This window comes from Ornithorhynchus anatinus, chromosome X4 (assembly GCF_004115215.2).
Source record: "Ornithorhynchus anatinus isolate Pmale09 chromosome X4, mOrnAna1.pri.v4, whole genome shotgun sequence".
Lineage (NCBI taxonomy): Eukaryota > Metazoa > Chordata > Mammalia > Monotremata > Ornithorhynchidae > Ornithorhynchus > Ornithorhynchus anatinus.
This window is the reverse complement of record NC_041752.1, coordinates 1,431,183-1,453,997: the sequence shown is the minus strand read 5'-3', so window position 1 is coordinate 1,453,997 and position 22,815 is coordinate 1,431,183. Positions and strand designations below refer to the sequence as shown.

General features: G+C 61.4%; 3 protein-coding genes across 6 annotated transcripts; 1 reads left to right on the top strand and 2 right to left on the bottom strand.

Moving 5' to 3' along the window:
• Nucleotides 1-1,071: 1,071 nt before the first annotated feature.
• On the bottom strand, nt 1,072-10,445 carry ENO2 (enolase 2). 2 transcript variants are annotated; one of them, XM_029054560.1, is made up of 12 exons: nt 10,380-10,445; nt 8,255-8,351; nt 7,506-7,601; nt 7,161-7,219; nt 6,304-6,373; nt 5,407-5,540; nt 4,664-4,886; nt 4,238-4,435; nt 3,857-4,058; nt 2,725-2,833; nt 2,438-2,496; nt 1,072-2,187 (listed from the first exon to the last, which is right to left on the bottom strand). In XM_029054560.1, exons 2-12 carry the CDS (start codon nt 8,337-8,339, stop codon nt 2,118-2,120), a joined length of 1,305 nt encoding a protein of 434 aa, XP_028910393.1. In that variant the 5' UTR covers nt 8,340-8,351; nt 10,380-10,445; the 3' UTR covers nt 1,072-2,117. The 2 variants fall into 2 exon arrangements, with proteins under 2 accessions (XP_028910393.1, XP_028910394.1); XM_029054561.2 differs by lacking the exon at nt 10,380-10,445 and adding an exon at nt 9,995-10,092.
• A 1,968-nt stretch (nt 10,446-12,413) lies between these two features.
• LRRC23 (leucine rich repeat containing 23) lies at nt 12,414-18,521 on the bottom strand. 3 transcript variants are annotated; one of them, XM_029054235.2, is made up of 8 exons: nt 18,430-18,521; nt 17,440-17,545; nt 17,198-17,313; nt 15,960-16,213; nt 14,697-14,827; nt 14,095-14,231; nt 13,334-13,553; nt 12,414-12,870 (listed from the first exon to the last, which is right to left on the bottom strand). In XM_029054235.2, exons 2-8 carry the CDS (start codon nt 17,536-17,538, stop codon nt 12,838-12,840), a joined length of 990 nt encoding a protein of 329 aa, XP_028910068.1. In that variant the 5' UTR covers nt 17,539-17,545; nt 18,430-18,521; the 3' UTR covers nt 12,414-12,837. The 3 variants fall into 3 exon arrangements, with proteins under 3 accessions (XP_028910068.1, XP_039766641.1, XP_028910067.1); XM_039910707.1 differs by having other exon boundaries at nt 17,198-17,310; XM_029054234.2 differs by lacking the exon at nt 18,430-18,521 and adding an exon at nt 18,234-18,395.
• Nucleotides 18,522-21,247: 2,726 nt separating this feature from the next.
• SPSB2 (splA/ryanodine receptor domain and SOCS box containing 2) lies at nt 21,248-22,782 on the top strand. Its single transcript, XM_029054310.1, has 2 exons — nt 21,248-21,941; nt 22,477-22,782. Exons 1-2 carry the CDS (start codon nt 21,248-21,250, stop codon nt 22,602-22,604), a joined length of 822 nt encoding a protein of 273 aa, XP_028910143.1. The 3' UTR covers nt 22,605-22,782.
• The last annotated feature ends 33 nt before the right edge of the window (nt 22,783-22,815 follow it).

The following is a 22,815-nucleotide window of genomic DNA, read 5'->3' as shown; positions in this document are numbered from 1 at the left end:
CCCGGTTTCTCCACTGCCGACCCTGGGAGTGCTGTCCCCAGAGCGGTGTCCCTTTGAGGGGAGGGGGACAGAGTCACTCCAAAGGGGAGGGGGGAGACACCCCCTGGCTTGCGTGATTTTTCCAGTCTGCCCCGATCGGTCCCCCCGATCCTCCCCTCCACAGCCCCTTCCCTATACTTTCCCTCCTCACCCGATCCCTATCCTTGGCTCTGCCCTCCTCCCACACCCTTCCCCCCCCCCGCCCCGATTCCCAGTTGGGTCAGCAGCTCAAGGTTTCCCCCCTCCCCCTTCTCCCCTCGTGTGTCCCCCCCCCAACACACACACACACACACTCCGGCCTGCTCCGGTCGCCAGGCAACGGCACAAAGGGGAAGGGGAGTTTGGGGCTGGGGAGGCCCAGGCTGAAACCCAATCCGCCCCTACCTGGGGGTGGGGGCGGGCGGGGGGACCCAGCCCAGGCAGGAGAGGAAAAGCAGCAGGGAACGGAAGGAGAGAAAGCTGGGGAAGGGGGTGGGGGGGGCCCTCTGGCCGATGGGGGAGGGGACTTTAAAGATGGGGACGGTAGCCGTTCGGTCCTGCCCAGGCACCCACCCCGTCCCATCCTGCTCTGGGGGTGCAGAACCTCTGACCCCTCCCCAAGGTCATCGACTGGAGCCTGTTTTTGAGGGGCTGGGGGTTGGCCGTCCGGACCGGCTCGTAGCTCAGACCGGGGTCAGGCCCGCTGACCGTCCCGGGCTCCAGCCGGTGGAAGGAGGCCGGGGTTGGGGGGGCGACTTTCTCTAAAGGTCGAGGCCTCTGGCCAGACCTTGACCCCTTCGAGCTCCTCCCACCCTTCCTATGACTGAGGGTCCCTCCCCCTTGAGCACCGCCACCCCCTCCCCAGTGCCCCCCACCATGCCCCTGCCGATCCAGGTGGGCCGGGCTCCCCAGGCTGGTGTGTGATAACAGCTCCACCCCAGAAGCGGATGCTCCTGAGGGTCCGGGAGGAGGGTCCGGGAAGCAAGGCCCTGGCCAGCTGGCTCGGGGAACACCGCTCCAAGGCCCCCACATTCAGACACGCAGACACACCGGTGATACCACAGGGCGTGAACCAGACTTTAATGGTAGTAATGGCTGTGCCGGGGGATGAGGGAAGAAGGGGTGGGCTGAGGAGGGGAGGGGGCTCCGGTGGGGCTGGGGGAGCAGGGTAGAGCGGAGGTGGGGAGGAAAAGGGTAAAGGCGAGCCCAGAGGGCCCCCCACCCCCTAGTCGGGCCGGTAGTGGGCAGGACCCACAAGTACAGGAAGGGACACGGGGCGAGGGGGTGGGAGGTGGGGGGGGGGGTCACTTCCTGCTCTTCTTCCCACCCTGTTGCCCGGACAACCGGGGGCACCATGTGAAGTCTGGACACGTGACACCCCCGGGCCCCAGACTCGGCACATACTGAGAGAGACCCAGCCGGCCCCCTGGGGCTCAGGCCCAGCAAATAAACAAGTCGATAGATAGATAAATAAGTAAATAAATAGATAAATAAATAAATACAAAAGACAGGCACAGCCCTAAAGCAGGTATCTCGCACACAATCACACAAACACGCGTACACACACCTTGGCAGGTTGGTCCCTACAAGGTCAGACCGTGCACAGATCTCTCTCTCTCTCTCACACACACACCCACACACACACACACCACACCTACCCACAACAGAGGGCCACTCACCCAAGCGTTTGGTCTCACTTGGCCCACCCGGAATGTCCCCTCTGCCCCCTGCACTGACCAGGCTTTCTTTCCCAAATACCAGGCCCTTTCCCTCCTGATTCCAATGATTCTGCCCAGCCCCAGCAGGGCCCTTTCCTGAAGCTCAATGCAGAAGGGGGCAGGGGAGGAGGGTGGGAAGACGGAAACGACAGGATCTTCTGAGGAGGGAGGAAAGGGCGGCAGCGGTAGGACTCATCCCAGACCCCCCCAGGGTCGGGGGTGACTTCCTGGGACGGGGTCAAGGGAACCAGTAGCTTTAAGAGGGCGGGGTGAGGATACCGGGGGTGGTTCAGGTATGGGGGATGGGGGTCTCGAGTGTGTGGAGGGGTCTCAGTGTGAGGTGGGAAGGCGGGAGGGACGGCTGTGTGTCAAACGGGGGCGTCACAGCACGCTGGGGTTGCGGAAGTTGTGTCCCGCAAAGCGAGCTTCATCCCCCAGCTCCTCCTCGATCCTGTGAGAGAGAGAGAGAGAGTGGGGGTGGTCGGGGGGGCGGGCGGGTCTGACCCCGACCCCAGGGCTCTTCGGACTCAGTCCGAGCCCACGGGCCCGGGCCAGAGCGCCGCAGTTGACCCCCAACCGTCTTCAGGACTTCGCTCCCCGCTGCCAGCCCAGTCCACCCCCCAAATCCAGGGATCCCATCCCAACTCTGGATTCCGCTCCCCCCTGGTCTGGTCCACCCACCCCAGCCCCCACCCTCTCACCTCATGAGCTGGTTGTACTTGGCCAGTCGCTCGGAGCGGCAGGGGGCCCCAGTCTTGATCTGAAACCCCCGACCCAGGGGCGGCTCAGAGAGGGTGGGCCCACCTCCCCTCTCTCCCCCCGACACCGCCCCAGATTCCAGGCTCCAGAAGCCCCCAGGAATCACCTCCCCTCCCCTCCCTAGGCACCCCCGCCTTAGCCCCCGGGAGCTCCTGCCCCCTCAGCCCAGTGCCCTGCGTCCCGCACGACCCTCCGCCTCGCCCACCGGTCCGGCGCCCCCCCAGCTCACCTGCCCGGTGCACAGCCCCACCACCAGGTCTGCGATGAAGGTATCCTCAGTTTCCCCAGAGCGGTGACTCACCATCACCCCCCAGCCATTCTCCTGCGCCAACTTACACCTGCCACACAGCACCACCCCCGAGCTGCCGTCGGCCCGCCAACCCGGCCCGGACCTCAACCACCCCCAGTAGCTGTAAAATGGGGGTGAAGACTCTGAGCCCCATATGGGACAGGGACTCGGACCAACCTGATTATCTTGCATCTACCCCAGTGCTTAGAACAGTGCCTGGCACATAGTAAGCATTTAAAAAATACCATTAAAAAAAGAGGAGTGTGGTGGACTCTGGAGGGCCTAAGCATGCCCTGTTGGAGGTGAGGAGACAGATGTGGACGGTGGCTTCTCTGGCCCCAGGAACGGTCAGAGGAAAGGAAGGTTGGAGAAGGGGCTTCCGGGCTACAAGCTCATTACGGGCAGGGAATGTGTCTGCTAATTCTATTGTATCGTCCAGTGCTCTGCACATAGTAAGCACTCAATAAATACCATTGATCGATTGATTAGAAATCGGGGGACAGTCAGTCTGGGCGGGATGGAGCGGGTTGCAAAGAGTCGGTCAGTCAGTCAACCATATTTATTGAGCACCTACTGTGTGCAGAGCTCTGTTCTGAGTGTTTGGAAGAGTACCACAAAACAATATGACACATGAAAGCTTGTCTCTAAGCTTGCTGTGGGCAGGGAATGTGTCTGTCTATTGTTATATTGTACTCTCCCAAGTGCTTAATATAGTGCTCTACACGTTAAGCGCTCAATAAGTACAAATGAATTCCCTGCCCATGACGAGATTATAGTCTAGAGGGATTAGGTCGGGCAGGGATCAGAAGTCATTTTTTTTCATCTATTTCTCTACTTATTTATTTATATTAATTTCTACCTCTCCCTCTAGACTGTGACCTGGCTGTGGGCAGGAATGTGTCTGTTGTTATATTGTTCTCTGTCAAGCGCTTAGTACAGTGGTTTGCGCTCAATAAATACGATTGAATGAATGAATGAATGAATGAAAGTCAGAGCAGCGAGGGTCCAATAAGGGTCAGGCGGGGGGAAGGGAGAGAAGCAGGGAGAGGAGGGGGCGGGCCGGGGCACTCACGCCTGGATGGCTTCGCTGACCGAGCCGATCTGGTTGACCTTGAGAAGGAGGCAGTTGCAGGCCTTCTCCTCGGCCGCCCGCTCGATGCGCCGCGGGTTGGTGACCGTCAGGTCATCCCCGACGATCTGGATCCCCACGGTGGCCGTCAGCTTGGCCCAGGCGGCCCAGTCGTCCTGGTCAAACGGGTCCTCGATGGAGACCACTGCGGGGGAGCGCTGACCGGTCCAGATCCCAGCCCGGGGCCGTCTCACCGACGCCCCCCGCCACCCTGGCACCCCGGATCCGCCCTCCCCCGCCCCGGCACCGGGCCTTCCGGCCCGTCGTCCGCCCCGGGACGCTCGGCCACCGGAGCGTGGGTGACCGCGACCGCGGCTCCCTCACCTGGGTAGTCTCGGACGAAGCCCTGGTAGAGGGCCCCCAGCTGGTCCCCCGAAATGCAGCGGGAGGGATCGGCGGGGGACTTGAAGTCCAGGTCGTACTTGCCGTCGCGGTAGAACTCGGAGGCGGCGACGTCCATGCCGATGACGATCTTCTCGGTGTAGCCCGCCCGGTCGATGGCCTCCTTCACCAGGTCCAGGGCTGGGGATGGGGCCGGGGAGAGTATAGGCTGCCAGAGCTGCGGCCGATGGGGGTGGGCACCGGGCTCATCGCCCCCGCAGCGGAAACTCGGGGACACCAGGCCTTCGCCTCCACGGTGGGAACGTGGGGACACAAGCTCATCGCCCCCACGCCGGAAACCCGGGGACCCCTGGCCCATCACCCCCAGGATTTCCAGACGTCGGCCCCGTCACCCCCCCACTCGCTCACCCTCACTGTTCTCCAGGATGTTGGGGGCGAAGCCGCCTTCGTCGCCCACGTTGATGGCGTCCTGGCCGTATTTGCTCTTGATGACGCCCTTGAGGGTGTGGTAGACCTCGGCCCCGATGCGCATGGCCTCCCGGAAGCTCTCGGCCCCCACGGGCAGGATCATAAACTCCTGCATGGCCAGTTTGTTCCCCGCGTGGGAACCCCCGTTGATCACGTTGAAGGCCTGATGGGTGGGGGACGGGAGAAGGCCGTGGCCCCAACCATCCTACGGACTCCCCCCAGATCTGTCCCAGTCAACACAGGGACCCTCCCCCATAGCATCCTCCCTTCCATTACAGTACCCTCCCTTTATTCATCCCCCCTCCCCGCCCCAGAGCATTTATCTGTAATTTATTTATTTCTATTAATGTCCGTCTCCCCCTTCTAGACCCTCAGCTCGTTGTGGGCAGGGGGAATGTGTCCGTTTATTGTTGCGTTGTATTCTTCCAAGCGCTCAGTACAGTGCTCTGCACAAGGTAAGAGCTCAGAAAATACAGTTGACTGACTTCCATCCCAGCCAGACCCAGGACCCCAGTGCCTCCCTCGAGCCCCGTTCCAGAAGCAGACCCCCTCCCCTTACCCTCTCCCCTGCCTCCAGCTCACGCATCTTGTGCATCCTCCCCACTCCCTCTTCCCTCACCCTGCCACCCGACTCTCCCCCCAATCCGCCCTCACCCCCCTCCTCCCAGACCCCCGACTCTCACGGGCACGGGTAGGATGAGGTCAGCGTTGCCAGCCAGCTGGGCGATGTGGCGATACAGAGGCAGCTCTCGCTCGGCTGCCCCAGCCTTGCACACGGCCAGGGACACCCCCAGGATAGCGTTAGCCCCGAACTTGGCTGCAGGACACAGAGCCGGAGGGGGTTGGGGAGACACAGAGAGGGGTCCTTGGGGGAGGGGTCCCCCAGAACCCCCCCAACACACACACCTGTCACTCTCTTCACTCCGCTCCTCTAGTGCCACCTTACTCATTGTGCCCTGATCTCGTCTATCTGGCCGCTGACCCTTTTCCCACCTCCTCCCCCTAGCCCGGAACTCCCTCCCCCTCCATGTAGGCCGGACCACCACTCTCCCCACCTTCAAAACATTATTAAGGTCACACCTCCTCCAAGAGGCCTTCCCCGATTAAGCCCTCTTTTCCCCAGCTCTCTCTCCCTTCTGCGTCATCTGTGCACTTCTATCTGCGACCTCTGGACATTTGATATGTGTCCCACCTCCAACTCCCCAGCCCTTATGTGCATATCTTTAAATTATCGATTATAAATTACTCATTTATTCATATTTATGTCTGTCTCCCCCTCTAGACTGCAAGTTCAATATGGGCAGGGGACGTGTCTACTTATTCTGTTTTATTGTACTCTCCCAAGCGATTAGTACAGTGCTCTGCACGTAGTAAGGACTCGATAAACACCATTGACTGATTGGTCCACGGGGGTTGGAGGTCATCTCATCCACCCCCCGCCTCTGGGGAAGGCGACCCTTGAACCCCTCGGGCTGGGAATCCGCCTCTCCCTGGGTCTTCCGGACCTTCCTCCTGTCTAACCTCAATCCTTCCTACTGCTAATTCAACCGGTCCGCCACTGTGTCCCTGCTGGCTCTTACATTTGTTCTCGGTTCCATCCAGTTCCAGCATGAGGTTGTCTAACTTCTCCTGCTCCACCACGGAGAGGCCCTGAAGGGAGGAACGGGGAGCTGGGAAAGGGAGCCCCTTCCCAGCCCCCCGGGGTGGAAGCGCTATACCCACAGAGACCCCCCTGTTGGGTTTGTTTTGGTTTTATGGTATCTGTTATACATTTACTCTGTGCCAGGCACCGTACGAAGCACTGGGGGAGATACAAGCTTATCAGGTTGGACACAGTACGCGTCCCAGGCGGGGCTCCCAGTTTTCATCCCCATCAGGCAGATGAGATAACTGAGGCCCAGAGAAGGGAAGTGATTTGCCCAAGATCACAGAGCAGACGAGTGGCAGAGTCTGGACTAGAACCCAGGTCCTTCTGACTCCCACGCCCGGACTCCAGCCCATCTGTTCTTGTTTTGTGGTATTTGTTAAGCCCTTACTCTGTGTCAAGCACTGTTCTAAGTGCTGCAGTAGATACAAGTTATTCAGGTCGGAGACAGTCCCTGTCCCACGGGGGCTCACAGACAGAGTAGGAGGGAGAACGGCCTTTGAATTCTCATTTTACAGTTGAGGAAACTGAGGTGCAGACAACAGAAGTGACTTGCCCAAGATCACACAACAGGCAACTGGCAGAGCAGGGATTAGAACCCAGCTCCTCTGACTCCCAGGCCCGGGCTCTGTCCCCTAGGCCCTGCTGCTTCCCTGCACCCTCCCCCGACCCTCAGAGCCCAGTCTGGCACGGCACCCGTGCCCTTTGGGGGTCCCGAGGAGGAGGAAGCGGGCAGACCCTCCCCTGACCGCCCCCACCCACTCAGCCCGCCTGCGGTGGGGTGGTCCTCACGGAGCTGATCAGGGCTGGGGCGATGGTGCTGTTGATGTGGTCCACAGCCTGCAGGACCCCTGGAGAGGGAGAGAAACTGAGTCAGGGGTGGCGGGGAAGAGCAGGGGTGGGAAGACTGGGGTAGAGGGACTTGGGTGATTAATAGGGCTGGGAAAGTTGGGGCTGGGCCTGGAGGAGCCAAGCTGAGGCGGGGGCAAAGGAACAGGCTGGGGCGGGGTGGAGGGGGGTGGGCAGATTGGGGTTGGGGGGCCGGGTTGAGGCAGGCTGGGGTGGCGATCGGGCGCGGGGGAGTCAGGCCCGGCCGAGGCGGGGCGGGGGGAGGCCGAGAAGTGTTCCGAACGCTACCTTTCCCCATGTACCGCTGTTTGTCATTATCTCTCAATTCCAGAGCCTCGTAGATGCCCGTGGAGGCACCGCTGGGCACCGCTGCCCGGAACAGGCCTGGGGGGGTAGAACCGGGGCATCAGATGGGACTCTTCGACCCCATAGCGTCTCCCGCAATTCCAGCCGGCCAGCCGGGAGTCCGTACTCACTTTGAGTTCCACGGGCTCCCCCAGGACAGGCCCCCGGGACAGGCAGAGCCCACCCACAACCCCTGGCAGGGGTTCCGGGGGCAGAGACATGCCAGCCACATGCACCAGGGGTGTGGAGCACAGGGTACATACATGATAATTGGCATTTATTAAGTGCTTACTATATGCCAGGTGCTGTATTAACAGCTGGGGGGATACAAGCAAATCGGGTTGGACACAGTCCCCGTACCACATGGGGCTCACCGTCTTCATCCCCGTTTTGCAGATGAGGTCACTGAGGCCCGGAAAAGTGAAGTGACTTGCCCGAGGTCACCCAGCAGACAGGTGGCAGAGCCGGGATTAGAACCCAGGTCCATCTGACTCCTAGGCCCCTTGCTCTATCCACTAGGCCACGCTGTTTCCCGTGGCCCAGTTCTATTCCCTGGGACCATTGACTGACACACCCCAGCCTCCCACCCCTCCACCCTCCATCCTGTCATCCCCCACCCCATTCACCTCCTGTCTTATCGTGTCCCCCCCTCCCCACCATCCCGGTCCCCCCGCCCAATCCCCTCCCGGTACCTTTGGCCGTGCAAAGATCCACTTCCACAGTGGGATTTCCACGGGAATCCAGGATCTCCCGGGCGTGGATCCTCTCGATGGACATACTGGCCGGGATCTAATGGGGGAGAGTCACAGCCTTGGGGGGACGAAAGCGGGACCCCGACCCGGGTGGGGGCTGGAGGGGGAGGGGAAGTGACTGCAGTGCGGGGAGGAGCCTGTGGCAGTGAAGAGGTCACTGCAGGGGGTGGAGGGGGGGAGATTACTGCAGGGGAAAGAAGGTGGCTGCAGAAGGAAGGGGGAGGAGAGCAGCTGCTACGGGGGGAGGGAGAGGAAGGGGAGAGGGGTCCCGGAGGGCTTCCCCCTCCTCCAAATTGCCGGCCTGGGGATTTCCGGGGGTAAGAGCTCTCCAGATTGCAGAGTTGCTGCTGCTTCTTCGGAGACTGCCCGAAACCGGACTGCAGTGCCTCGTCGCCCCGGCCTGCTGAGACTTTCCTCCCCTGGCCTGCCCGAGATCTCCCCCAGTCCTGCCCAGGGGCTGCGAACGTCCCGCCCCCCCGAAGTGCCCCAATCCTCTCCAGCCTTGCCCTCTCTCCTCACTTGGGGGAGGGGGAGAAAGGGGCGCAGGAGGGAGAGAAGGAGAGACAAGCTCTAGGAGTGCGGAGAGGGAGGGGAGAGGGGAAGGACGGGACCAGCCAGAGGGGGAAGGGGTCTGTGACTCCCCTCCGCTCAACCCTGAACCCCGAGATCCGACCATCGACTGGCTGTAGGGGCATGCTGGCAAAGAGACAAAATTGGAAATTGGAGACATGTGGGGTGGGGGCTGGATAGGGAGGATGGTACAGGGACCCCGAAATCGCAAGTAGAAGGGGAAGAGCCGAGAGCGAATGAGAATGTGAATCAGAGAGGTGGAATCCCAGGCAGAGATGCCGAGAAGACAGAGAGACACGAATACAGGCAGAGATAAAGAGACACAGGAGAGGAGATGGTGAGACAGGCAGGCGGAGCTGGGGAAACGCAAGCCCAGGCGGAGATGCCGAGAGACACAAATGCAGACAGAGAGGGAGAGACAGGCAGAGACAGAGATGAGGAGACACAAGCACGGGAGAGGAGATGGGGAGACAGGCAGAGACGGGGAACACAGCCACAGAAGGAGGCAGAGAGACGCAGAAGCAGAGATGTAAACACAGGCAGAGACAGACACAAACACAGGCAGGACGCAAGACTGAGAGACAGAGCTGGAGAGACAGGAAGAGGCAGAGATGCAGAGACAGGCAGAGACCAGGGGACCCAAACATAGGCATAGTGAGACACAGACACAGAGTCGGAGAGACAGGAAGAGTCAAAAATGAAGCAAAAGAGACATAAACACAGGCAGAGGCAGAGACGGACACAGAGTCGGAGACTGATACAGAGAGTCAAAGATGGAGAGAAAGGCAGCGACAGAGAGGCGCAGAGTCAAAGATGGAGAGAAAGATAGAGACAGAGAGACACAGAGTCAAAGACGGAGAGAAAGAGAGAGAGACCCTGACACAGAGTCAAAGATGGAGAGAGAGGCAGAGGCAGAGAGAAACAAACACAGGGTCAGAGATGGAGGGAAAGGCAGAGCCAGAGCCGGACACAGACCCGGGCAGAGACAGATCCCAACAGGGTCGGAGACGTTTCGCAAACACAGACGGGGCCAGAGACGGCCGCCAAGCCCGGCAGGCAGAGGCTGGGAGGCGAGCAGAGACAGAGACGGGCAGAGACAGAGACACCAACCCAGGGGGGAGGCCGGAAAGAGGTCAGGGAAGGAGGTCCCGGCAGGAGCGGCTGCGGGCCCGGGGAGGATGCGGAGAGGCGCGGGGGAAGGAGGCGGGAGGGGATGCGGGGATGCGGGGATGCGGGAAGGGACCGGAAGGATGCTGAGGGGGCGAGGGAAGGGAGCGGGATGGGGATGCGGAGATGCGGGACGGGAAGGCTCGGCCCAGGGCCGGTGCGGAGCTGCGCGGGGGAAGGGGGCGGGACGGGGATGCGGAGCTGCGCGGGGGGAAGGCTCAGTCCGGTGCCGTGCACGCAGTAGGCGCTGGAGCAGTCCGACCGAACCGAAAGAATGAGCGATGCGGAGAGGCGCGGGAGAAGGTGCGGGAGGGCGGGCGGGCCTCACCTTTCTGCGGCAGAGCAGGTGTGGGGCCGGAGGAGCGGGGCGGAGCGGCTGCGGGATCCGGGCGGGGGGCGGGGGCGGGGCGGGGCGGGCGGCGCGATAGGCCGCCCCGCCGCATGTGACCCGGAGCCCCGCCGACTCGGGACCCGGTCACCGAGCCCCACGGGGACCCGGGACGCCCGCCCTCCAGCCATCCCTCAACTGCCCCAGACCCCACACTCCCTTGCCCACGGGGGCCAGAGGGTGAGGCCCGGGACTGGCAGGCCCTCCATCGCATTTATCCTGTCCTCACCGGGCGCGGAGCACTGGACTAGGCGCTCGGGAGAGGACAGCGCGACAATCAACACACTCGTCCCCGGCCCGGGACCGGTCTTCGGTCCCGGGGAGGTGGCGGAGACTGATCCCAACCTCACTACTTAGGGCGCCGATGACGAGGCCCGAGTCGGGCCGTCCGTCGTCTTCACCGAGCGCTCGCCGTGCGCCGGGCACTGTACTGAGCGCTGGGGAGACCAGAACGATAAACGAGACGCGCTCCCTGCCCACGACCAGTCCCCAGACGGTGGAGCCTGATCCCCGCCTCGCCTCTTTCATCGCTCCCTTTCCGACTCCATCGGTGGTATCTGTCGAGCGCCCGACGTGTCCGAAACGCTGGACCGAGCGCTCGTCGGTTTGGCGGGTCCCCCTCCTAGAGCAACGAATCTACGGCCTAGAGCGGGAGACCGATATTTAAAGAAATGACGATGAATCCGCACAGAAGGGCCGAGGGGCTCGAGGTTGGGGTGGATGTCAAGTGCTTAAAAGGCGCGGATCCAAGACCGAGGGTGACGCAGAGGGGAGAGAGAGTAGGGGGAATGAGGCCTTAATAGGAGAAAGCCACTTGGAGGAGGTGGGATTTTAGTACGGCTTTGAAATTGGGGAGAGCGGTGGTCTGTAGGATATGGAGAGAGGGGGAATTCCACACCGGAGATAGGATGCGGGCAAGGGGTCGGTGGCGAGGTCGACGAGATCCGGATACGGTGAGCAGGTTGGCCTTAGTGGAGCGGAGTGTGCGGGATGGGTTGTGGTAGAAAACCGGAGGGGTGAGGCAAGCCGGTTCGGTGTTTTAAAGCCGACGGGAAGGAGTTTCTGTTGGATGCGGAGGTGGGCGGGCAACCCCTGGAGGTTCTCGGGAAGTGAGGAGACGTGGACTGAACGTTTCTGTAGAAAAGCGGTCCGGCCAGTCAAGTAAGGACCTGAGTGGGGGAGAGGCAGGAGGCCGGGAGGTCAGCGAGGAGGCGGACGCGGTAGTCGGGGAGGGCTGGGAGATGAGCGTGGATCGGCATCATAGCAGATTGGATAGAAAGGAAGGAGTGGAATCTGTGAAGGTAGAACTGACAGGATTTGGTGACAGATGGAATGTGTGGGTTGAATAAGAGAGGTGAGTCGAGGATAACGTCCAGGTTGCGGGACCTTGTGAGACAGGGAGGATGGTGGTGCTGTCTACAGGGATGATGGGAAGCCAAAAGGAGGACGGGGTGTGAGTAGGAAGACGAATCTGTTCTGGACACGTTTAAGTTTGAGGTGTCGGCGGGACATCCAGGGAGAGATGTCCTGAAGGGGGGAGGAAATGCGAGACGGCGGAGAAGGAGAGAGCTCGGGGCTGGAGGTGGAGATTTGGGAATCACCCCCACAGAAATGGTAGTTGCAGCCATGGGAGCGAATGAGTTCTCCAAGGGAGTGGGTGTACACTGAGAAGAGAAAAGGACGCAGAACTTGAGCCTTGAGTGATTCGCACATCAGACACATCGGAGTGGGAGGCAGGGGAGGAGCCTGGGAGAGACACCGAGAAGGAATACATCCATTGCGCATAAAGGGCACACATAGCCCAGTAACCCTATATAGACTTACCTTCCACACAGTCATCCTGCACACTCATCGCACAGTGTGCACGCGACTGACCCTGCACACGCACTTACCCACACTGTAACCTTATTTTGCATATGCAGTGCAGTGACCCTACACACCATATCCACAAGTAGCACACCGTGACACTGCATGTACACAGACCTACTGAAGCTTCAGTCATTTTTCTTTATTAGAATATCAAAATCTCCCCTCCCAACCTCTTTTTCTCCTCATCTTTGCCCTGTCCTCCCCGTCCCCCCATCCCACCAAACTTCTGTAGGCCCAGCTGCACCCCCCCTCGAATTCCCTATTCCCCCCGCCCCCCGTCCCCATCCGGGAGCTGGAGGGAGAAGGGGGTTGGTGCTGGGGGTCCCCTGGAGAAGCCGCATCCCTCCCGGCTCTCTCCTCTCTTCCCGCCGCCGTCCTCGCTGTCCCGGGATCGGGTGGCTCCGTGTCCCCTCTCCGTGTTCCCGTTCCATGTCCCCGTTCCGTCTCCCAGCTCCGGGGAGGAAGCCAGGCTTCTCCCGCCCGGAGCCCTCCGGTGATGCGGGGCTTGACTCCTGCGGGCTCTGCAGGCCTATGCTGACACCTCCTGGATGCTCTCTATCTCCTGAAGGACCAGGGGGAAGGTCACGACCCTCCCTGCCTCCTCTTTTCTCTCCCCTCTCTCCCCATCCCTACCCTTTCCATCTCTCCCTCCTCCCTCTTTTTAAGTGCATACTATGAGCCAAGTACTGTACTGACGACCCTCCTTCCTCCCTCCTTCCCTCTCTGCCTTCCTCCTCTCTCCCTTCCTCCTTCTTCTTTCCCTCCATACTGCCTCCCTCCTCTCTCTCCCTCCATCCTCTTCTCTCCCTTCCTCCCTCCCTCCCTCCTCCTTCCTTCTCTGTCCCTCCTCTCCCTTCTCTCCTTCCCTTCCTCCTCTATCCCTTCTCACCCTCCCTCCCTTCCGCCTCGCTCTATTTTTAATCTCAGACCTCGCTCTCCCACCTGCTCCTCTGCCCTCACTCAACAGCCCCCCGACCCCCGTGTGGGCCCCTCCCCGGCTCTCCCCACTCCACCGCCGCCCCCACCTGCTCCTCCCGCAGCCGCTGGCGGGTCTCGTCGGCCTCGGCCCGCTCCTCCTCGTCGTAGAAGTCCTTGTCGAGCCGCTCGAGGTGCGGCACGTGCACCAAGGCCTCTACCCGGTAGCCCCCTTCGTCGACGCACGGGTTCTCCAGCAGGATCAGCGCCCGCAACTTGGGCAGCACCTGCAGCTTCTCCAGCTCCGCCAGATCCGCGATCATATTCCCCCTGGAGGGGGGTCGGGCTCAGGGTGAGGGCCCAGGGACGAGGGCCAAGGGGCCGAGGAGGAAGTCGCTGGGAGAAACTGAGGCCTGCATCCGATCTGTGTCCAGCATACCTCCCTGGGCACAGGGAGGACCTGACCCAGGTGGGTGGGCACCGGCAGGCAGGTTGCCTGAAGGGGAGTGGCTAGCACGGAGAGCGCTCGTTCCCCAACGGCTCAGGATGGTGAGAGGGTGGGGGCCTGAGGGAGGAGACGGGGCCGTCCATCTGGGAAGACTGGGGAGAGGTGGGAGGAGGGAATGGGGCACCGGGCTGAGATCGTAAACTCCCCAACTAGACCTTCAGCTCCTCATGGGCAGGGATTGTGTCTACCAACTCTGTTGGACTCTCCCGAGAGTTTAGGAAGGCGCTCTGCAAACAGTAAGCGCTCAGGAAATACCACTGCTCCACTGAGCAAGGTTGGAGACAGAAGAGAGCAGGCCCTGGTGAGGGGGGCATCGTGAGGGGCTGGACAGGGGCAGGAAGGGGCAAGGGCAGGCTGCCATACCGCAGGTTGAGGTACTGCAATGCCTTCATAGACGGGGAGAAGCCGTCCAGGACTTCCACTTGGTTATCGCGCAGGTGCAGCGTGCAGAGGTGCTCCAGAGACTCCAGACCCTCCAGTTGCCTCAGGTTGTTCTGGGCCTGGGGAGGGGAGGAGTTCGGGGCCAGCCGGTCAAGGAGACTGGGGCCAGCCGGGCAAGGAGACCAGGCTAGCTTCGGAGACCAGGGCAGCCCAGGAGGAGATCAAGAGTGACCACAGAGGAGACCAGGATCAGTCAGCCTTGGGGGAGGACACTATTTATTGTTGTATCGTACTTTCCCAAGTGATGGGTACAGAGCTCGGCACACAGTGAGCGCTTAATCCAGTCGAATGAGTGGCTGAAACATAGAGGAGACCAGGAGCAGCCTGGGGCCAGCCAGGGTGGGCCAGCCTAGGGGCACTCTACTAAGCGGTTGGGAGAGGACGATATTACAATTCGACAGAGTTGGTAGACACATTCCCTAACCTCAGCGAGCTTGCGGGCCAGAGCACTGCCGGTCTGGGGGGGCAGCAGGCCCAGCCCACCCCGGCGGGGTGGCGGGGCGAGGCGGGGTGGGAGGACTTACCAGGTAGAGATACTTGAGTTTGGGAAGGTGGAGCCCGGCTGTGCTCTCCAGCTGGTTTCCTCGCAGCTCGATCGTGTGCAGGTTCCCCAGCTTCAGAGGGTCCAGCCCCGTCACTCTCTGGATAAAATTTCCTGGGATGTGGACGGGGGTGGGGGGACACTGGGCTGTAAGCTCCTGGGGCGGTGCCGTGGCCCTCGACTTCGACTGGATGTCATCAACCACCCAGATGGGTGTCCAGTACGGTGCTCTGCTCGCAGGAGGCATCCAGTACAGTGCTCTGCATACACGAGGTGCCCGGTACAGTTCTCTGTCCACAGCCTCCCTCGTTCAACACTCTGCATTTGCTAGGTGCCCAGTAGTCATGGCATTTATTAAGTGCATACCACGTGCCGAGCACCGTACTAAGCGCCGGGAAAGAATACACAGGTGGGAATTAGACCCAGACCCTGTCCCTCGAGATGGCTGACGATCGAGGAAATACAGAGCTCTGTACACACTGGGCGCCACCATCAATCAATTAATCAATAGTATTGACTGGACAGCTACTGTGCTAAGGGCCAGAGGAGAATCCAATAGGATTAGAGGACATGATCCCTCCCAACAAGGAGTTCTCCAGAAACTTCCCCTTTGCCCCTCCCATCAAGTGCCGGGATCACTCCAAATCTTGGGAGCCGCCAAGGGGCAAAGGGCCTCCCCTCGTGGAATTTTACTGCCCAACCAACACCCCCCTCCTGCCCCTGGCCCAAGGGCAGTGTGGCCTAGTGTGCCCGGGGCCATGGAGTCAGAGGACCTGGGTTCTAATCCCAACTCTGCCACTTGTCTACCGTGTGACCTCGGGCAAGTCACTCTCCTTCTCTGGGCCTCAGTTCCCTCATCTTGTAAAATGGGGATTCAATACCTGATCACCCCGCTATGTAGACTGTGAATCTCAAGTGGTACCTGATGGTCAATCAACCGATCGGTGGTATTTATTGAGCGCTCTCTGTGGGCCGAGCACTGAACTAAGCGCTCCGGAGACACGCTAATTCAATAGAATTAGCGGGCGCGCTCCCTGCCTGAGACTGTCAGCTCATTGTGGGCAGGGACTGTGTCTATTTATTGTTCTACCGTCCTCTCCCAAGCACTTAGTACAGTTCTCTGGACCCAGTAAGCGCTCGATAAATACGACCGAATAAGAAAAAGAAAAGAGTCTAGCGATCTTGTATTTACCCCAGCGTCGAGCACAGGGCTTGGCCCAAACGGCCCAGCAGTTAGGATCATTACCTTTGAGGTCCAGGCTGGTGAGGCGGGGGTGGGTGATGCCCTCCGTGCCGCTGATGCGGTTGTGGGCGAAGCTGGCGATCTGCAGGTAGGGCAGCTCCTCCAGGTGTGCGGTCCGCAGGCGGTTCTTGTCCGCCTTGAGCCACAGCAGGTGCGTGAGGCTGTTGAGCGGGGACAGGTCCGACAGGAAATTCTCCGACACGTCCACGTAGCGCAGGTGGATGTAGGAGCTCAGCAGGGTAATGTCCGTCAGCTCCCTGGGGGAGAGGGCGAACGGGGCGGGAGGACCGGGGCACTCAGGGTCAGCCAGCGTCTCCCTGGGGCGATAACCCAGAGGACCTGGGTTCTAATCCCCGTTCTGCCGCTTGTCTGCCATGCTTGGGGGAGTCATTTTCATTCATTCATTCAGTCGTGTGTATTAAGCGCTTACGGAAGGCAGAGCTCTGTACTAAGCGCTTGGGAAAGTACGATGCAGCAATAAAGAGGGACAATCCCTGCCCTCAACGAGCTCACAGTCTAGAGGGGACTTCACTTCTCCGGGGCTCATTTATCTGTAAAATGGGGATTAAGACCGCGAAGCCTAGGTGGGACAGGGATGATGATGTGAAGCACTCACTATGTGTCAAGCACTGGTCCAAGTGCTGGGGCAGAGAGAACCTAATCAGGTTGGACACAGTCGCTGTCCCGGGTGGAACAAAAAATCTTAATCCCCAATGTACAGGGGAGGGAACTGAGGCACAGAGAAGTGAAGTGATTGCCCGAAGTCACACAGCAGCCTAGTGGAGGAGCGAGGATTAGAACCCAGGTCCTTCTGACTCCCAGGCCTGTACTCTATCCACTAGGCCATGCTGCTTCTCGGGACTGTGTCCAATGTAGTATTTATCACCATCAATCGTACTTACTGAGCGCTTACTGTGAGCACTGTTACTAAGCGCTTGGGAGAATACAATGCAACAGAGTTGATAGACATTCCCCGCCCAGTGAGCTTACAGTCTAGAGTCTACCCTGGCGCTTAATACAGTGCCTGGTACATAGGAAGCGCTTAACAAATACGGTTAAAAAACATTAAATAACAACAAAACCCTACACCCCTAGGCAGGAGGGAGAAGCAGAGACTGTGTTCTCCACTGCACAGTTGAGGACCCTAGGCCCAGAGCGGTTAAGTGCCTGGCCTGAGGTCGCACAGCAGGCCGGGGGCAGAAATGGAACTAGAACTCGCCCCCCACCAGCCCCTCACTCACTTCTCCTTGGCGTCCAGCTTGACGTAGGCATGTGCCAGCCCGTTGCCCGTCTTGCAGAGCAGAGACAACCCCTCCTTCAGGATATCTTCCGTGATGGGTTTGGGAGGCAGGAACTGCTAAGGGGACGCGTCCGGTCAGCCCGGCCCAGCCCCTCCCGCAGACCGTGCCCCTCCGTCCTCACCCCTCCCACCTTCGCACGGCCAAAGACCCCTGCCCTTCGGGGTCCCCGGGGCCCCAGCCACCTCATCGAAGTCCTCTCCCAGCTCTTTATCGTCCTCCTTCCTGCTCTGCTCCTCCACGTCCAGCTCCTGTTCCAAGTCTTCAGTCTCCTCGTCCGACATCTTCCTCCTGGATCCGGCCCAAGGGGGTGCTCAGACCCGGGGGGGGGGGAGGGGATGACCCCCCTCTGCGGTGGGGGGGGTTGGGTCGGCATCCCCCCTTCTCCCCGGCACCACCCGACATCCGGGAGGATGAGGGTGCTGGGTCCTCGGGTGGGCTCTGCTAGAAACCCTGGGGAAGCAGGGCTGGAGGTGAAGCGAGGAGATGGCAGGACTCTGGGACTGGGCTAATAATGGATAGTAATTAAAACTGGGGTATTTGTTAAGCGCTTACTATGTGCCAGGCACTGTACTAAGCCCTGGGGTGGATACAAGCCGATCGGGTCGGACACAGTCTCTGCCCCACGTGGGGCTCACAGTCTCAATCCCCGTTTTACAGATGAGGGAACTGAGGCCCAGAGAAGTGAAATGACTTGCCCAAGATCACACAGCAGACTAATGGTGGAGCGGGGATTAGATCCAGCCCACTCAGTCTCTGAATGAGAGCACCCCCTCGCCCAGACCAAATGCTGCTCAGGTGAAATTTGGGGGTCCAGTATTTCTTCACTTCCCACCTCCTCACCCCAACACCCCTTCTCCATCCTTCGACCTGTCCAGCGCCCCGGCCCCCGGCCTGCCCTGGGCCGCTCAAACGGCTGTCTCCGGTCTTCCCACCGCCCCTTTTAACTCTCCATCCTTCCCCCGGCGAATCCCCCTACCCTCCGTGGTGGGGGTCCGCCGCCTCTGCTGACAGGGGCTCGGTTCCCCCCAAATGGTGAGGAGGGCATGGACCCTGACTCTTGCGTAGCTGGGCTGGAGGGGCGGGTAGAAGCGTTTGGGGAGCACCGGACTTGCAGGGTCTGAGCAGAGGGGCTGGGGGTGGGGAGGGGGGAGAGGAAGGGTTTTTGTGTGTACCGTTGTCATAGCAACAGGGGAGGGCGCTCAATGCGAGCGGCCGCGGCGGTTGCTGTTAAGGGCAACGGAGGGTGATTGACAGAAGCCCGGTAAGGACCACCCCGGGACGGGGGGCGGTTGGATCGGCGGTTGCCTGGCAACTAGGCCATCCTGCCAATCCCTGGGAGCTGGGGCAGGGATGGGAATGGGAATACGGGTTTTTAATTGGCTGAGGGCTGCACAACGGTTAGGAAAGGGTCCAAAGGTGGTGGTGGTGGGGGGGGGACCAGCGGGGAGTGGGGGCGGGGCTCCGAGCCTTTGCCATTATGTCACTCTCTATACTTAAAGGAGCCACGGCCCCCCCAAATCCGGGGGACTGCGGGGGTTCGTCCCCTGGAAAAGGCTGAGAAGAAGCAGCATGGTCTAGTGGTTGGAGCCCGGGCCTGGCGGTCAGGAGGACCTGGATTCTAATCCCCGCTCCGCCACGTGTCTGCTGGGTGACCTTGAGCAAGTCACTTCTCTGCGCCTCCGTTCCCTCACCTATAAAGCGGGGCTGGAGACCGTGAGCCCCATAATAATAATAATAAGCTCGTCGTGGGTAGAGAATGTCACTCTTTATTGTTGTAGTGTACTTTCCCAGGCGCTTAGTACAGTGCTCTGCACACAATAAGCGCCTAATAAATCCGACCGAATGAGCGAACTACCATAAGGCGGATCATTTCTCAAAATGAATTTCTCCTCCTTCCTTCTCAACTTGGCTCCGTCGCTAGTCAGCCAATCCTATTTACGGAGCTAATATGACCCTCCCCGTCCCAAAAGCCTCTAACCCTTGGTGTCATCTTTGCCTTCTACCTCCTCAATCCCACGTCAAGCGGGCCCAAATCCTACCGGTTCTTCCTCCACAATATTTCCCAGACCCGCCCTTCCTCTCTACCCTTCCAGCCACCACCCTAGTTCAAGTCTGACTATTATATCGGCCTCCTTCCTGGCTTCTCTGCCTTCCACCTCTCCCCCAGTCGCACTTATTGAGGGCTTACTCTGTGCAGAGCATTGTACTGAGCGCTTGGGAGAGGACAGTATAACACAGTTTTTCCTATTCGGTTTCTCCAAACTCCCCTATCCGGGCCATCTTTTTCAGATGCTATTCGGAAGGCGTCCCGCCACACCTCGAAACCTACAGAAGTTCCCCATCTCAATCAATCAATCAATCAGTGGTATTTACTGAGCACTTACCGGGGGCAGAGCACGGCAGAGAAGCAGCGTGGCTTAGAGGAAACGGCACGGGCACGAGGGCACGGGCTCTTTCCACTGAGCCAAGCCGCTTCTCCGTGCTTGTGGTACTAAGCAACAGCAATTGTTGCCGAATTGTACATTCCAAGCGCTTAGTACAGCGCTCTGCACACAGTATGGGCTCAATAAATACGATTGAATGAATGCACGAACCGGGGTTGGATACAAGCCGATCGGCCGCAAGCCACAGTCCCTGTGCCGCGTGAGGACTCACGGTCTCAATCCCCATTTTCCAGAGGAGGGAACTGAGGCCCGGAGAAGCGAAAAGACCTGCCCAAGGCCACACATCAGACAAATGGCGGAGCGGGGACTCGAACCCATGACTCTCTTCCCCTCTTCAACCTACCGCGAGCTCACCTCCTCCAGGAGGCCTTCCCAGACCGAGCCCTCCCCTTCCCTCTGCTCCCCTGCCCCTCCCCACAGCCCTGTGCATATCTGTATATATTATTTATCATTCTATTTTATTGATGATGTGTGTATATATCTACGAATCTACTGATCTTGCTGCTATTGACGCCAGACGCCTCGTTTTGCTTTGCCGTCGGTCTCCCCCGTTTAGACCGTGAGCCCGTTGTTGGGCAGGGATTGTCTCTGTCTGTGGCCGGATTGTCCATTCCAAGCGCTTACTACGCCGTTCTGCGCACCGTAGGCGCTCAGTAAATCCTATCGAATGAATGAATAAATGAAAGAATGAACGACCTTCCGACTCTCAAGCCCATGCTGCAGCCAGTACGCCACGCTGCTTCTCCGTTGATCGAACAGAGTGGTTAGTACAGTGCTCCGCTCACAGGGAGCGCTCAGTAAATACCACTGAGTAGCGACTGGGTGAATGACCGAGTGTGTCCGGCAGGGGGCGCGGCGCCGAGCGGGCCGTGCAGTTCCCGGCCGCGGCCACACGAGGGCGCCGAGCGGGCCGCGCAGTTCCCGGCCGCGGCCACACGAGGGCGCGCTCCCCCTTCCCGGCCCACGTGATGTCGGCGCGCTGCGCGTCCCCTCCCCCCCCCCCCCGGGCCTCCTCCTCCTTGCAGCCCCCGGGCTTGGAGGCGGGGCCGGGAAGCGGAAGCCGCGGCCGTCGGCGGGCTGGCGGGCTGTCGTCTGTCTGTCCGTCGGGGTGCGGGCTCGCGAGGGGCAGAAGACCCCCCCACCCCGGGGCTCCCGTCCCCCCTCCCAGGTCTCCCCTCCCGGACCCCCAACCCGGTCCCCCTTCCCCCCCCCAGACCCCCATCCCACTCCCCTCTTCCCCCCCAAGATCCCCCCAGTCTCTCCCCTCTCCACCCCAGACCCCCATCCCACTCCCCCCTTCCCCCCCCAGATCCCCCTACTCTCTCCCTTCCCCACTCCAGACCCCCAACCCAGTCCCCCCTTCCCCCCCCAGGACTCCCCTCGCCACCCCATACCCCCAACCCAGTCCCCCCTTCCCCCCCCCGGTCTCCCCCATCCCCCCCAGACCCCCCCCAGACCCCCCCCCCCACCCCAGACCCCCTCCAGGTCCCCCCTCCCCGCCCTGGACCCCCCCAGGCCCCCCCACCCCCCACCCCAGCGGGCAGCGATGGGGCAGACGGCCCTGGCGGGGGGCAGCGGCCCCTCCGACGCCCCCGGGGTCGCCTCGGGCCCGCGCCCCCCGGAGCCGTCGTGCCCCGAGGGTCTGGGGGAGCTGCTGGCGGCGGCCCCGGCGGACCCGGGGGCGCAGCGGCGGCACGGCTGGAACCCCGACGACTGCTCCGACAACATCGACGTGCACGAGGGCGGCCTGGTCTTCGAGCGCCGGCCGGTGGCCCAGACCACCGACGGGGTCCGGGGCAAGTGCGGCTACTGGCGGGGCCTGCACGCCTGGGAGATCTGCTGGCCCCCGGCGCAGAGGGGCACGCACGCCGTGGTCGGGGTGGCCACGGCCCGGGCCCCGCTGCGGGTGGACCGCTACGCCCCCTTGCTGGGCAGCGACCGGGAGTCCTGGGGCTGGGACATCACCCGGGGTCACCTCTACCACCGGGCCGAGGAGGGGGCCGCGGCCGCCCGCTACCCCGCGGCCTCGGGGGTCGGCGGGGTCGCCGACGCGCCCTTGGAGGTGCCCGAGCGGCTGGTGGTGGTCCTGGACATGGAGGAGGGCACCCTGGGCTACGCCGTCGGGGGTGCCTACCTGGGCCCGGCCTTCCGCGGCCTCGGGGGTCGCACCCTGTACCCGGCCGTCAGCGCCGTGTGGGGACAGTGCCGCGTCCGAATCCGGTACCTGGGGGAGTGGAGAGGTGAGGCCCGGCGGCGGGGGCCGTGGCCTCGGGGAGGTCGGGGGGGGGGGCCACCCTCGGCCTAACGGGAAACGACAACGGTCGTATTCCTTGAGGCGCTTTCCGTGGGCCGGGCGCCGGACTGAGCGCGGGGGTGGGTACATTCAGAGCGAGTTAGACCCGGTCCCCGTCCCCCGTGGGGGTTCACGGTCTCACTCCCCGTTTTCCCAGGCGAGGTAACTGAGGCGCGAGGGTCGCCGCCCACCCCCCCGCTTGTCGCTCCGGGGCGACCATCCAGGGGCCCTCTCCCGTTTTCCCGTCCCCATCCCCCCCTCCCTCCGTCTAAACCCTCCTGCGGTTCAGGAACCGGCCCTCCCCTGCCCCGCCGGCCCCAACCCTCCTCAGGGGTTCACCCCGTCAAGAAAGGAGGGGGAGGGCTGCCTCTGGGCCAGAGAAGCGGGGGACTTAGCCCCCTGGAGGGGCGTGGGCCCGGAAAGGGTCAAGGGGCACTGCCACTCCCCAACCGATTTGACCCCTCTCCCTTTTCCTCCCACAGTGAAGCCCCACTCCCTCCTCCACCTGAGCCGGCTGTGTGTGCGGAGCATCCTGGGAGAGGCCCGGCTGGGCGAGGTGGCTACGCTGCCCCTGCCCCCGGCCCTGAAGAGATACCTGCTCTACCAGTGACCCCTGCCACCCCCCTGCCGCTAGCCAGACCGACCGACGCCGCCAACGCGGACTCCAGGCCCGCTTGCGGCCGGCGAGGTGGGGATGGCTACGCCCAGACGGGAAAGAGAAGCCCCCAGGACCCTCTTTTTTCCCCCCCGTTGTCTTCATCAGAAATGAAATCGCCTTGGTACGGGCACCAGCCTGGTGTTGCATGGGGCCCGGGGCGGGT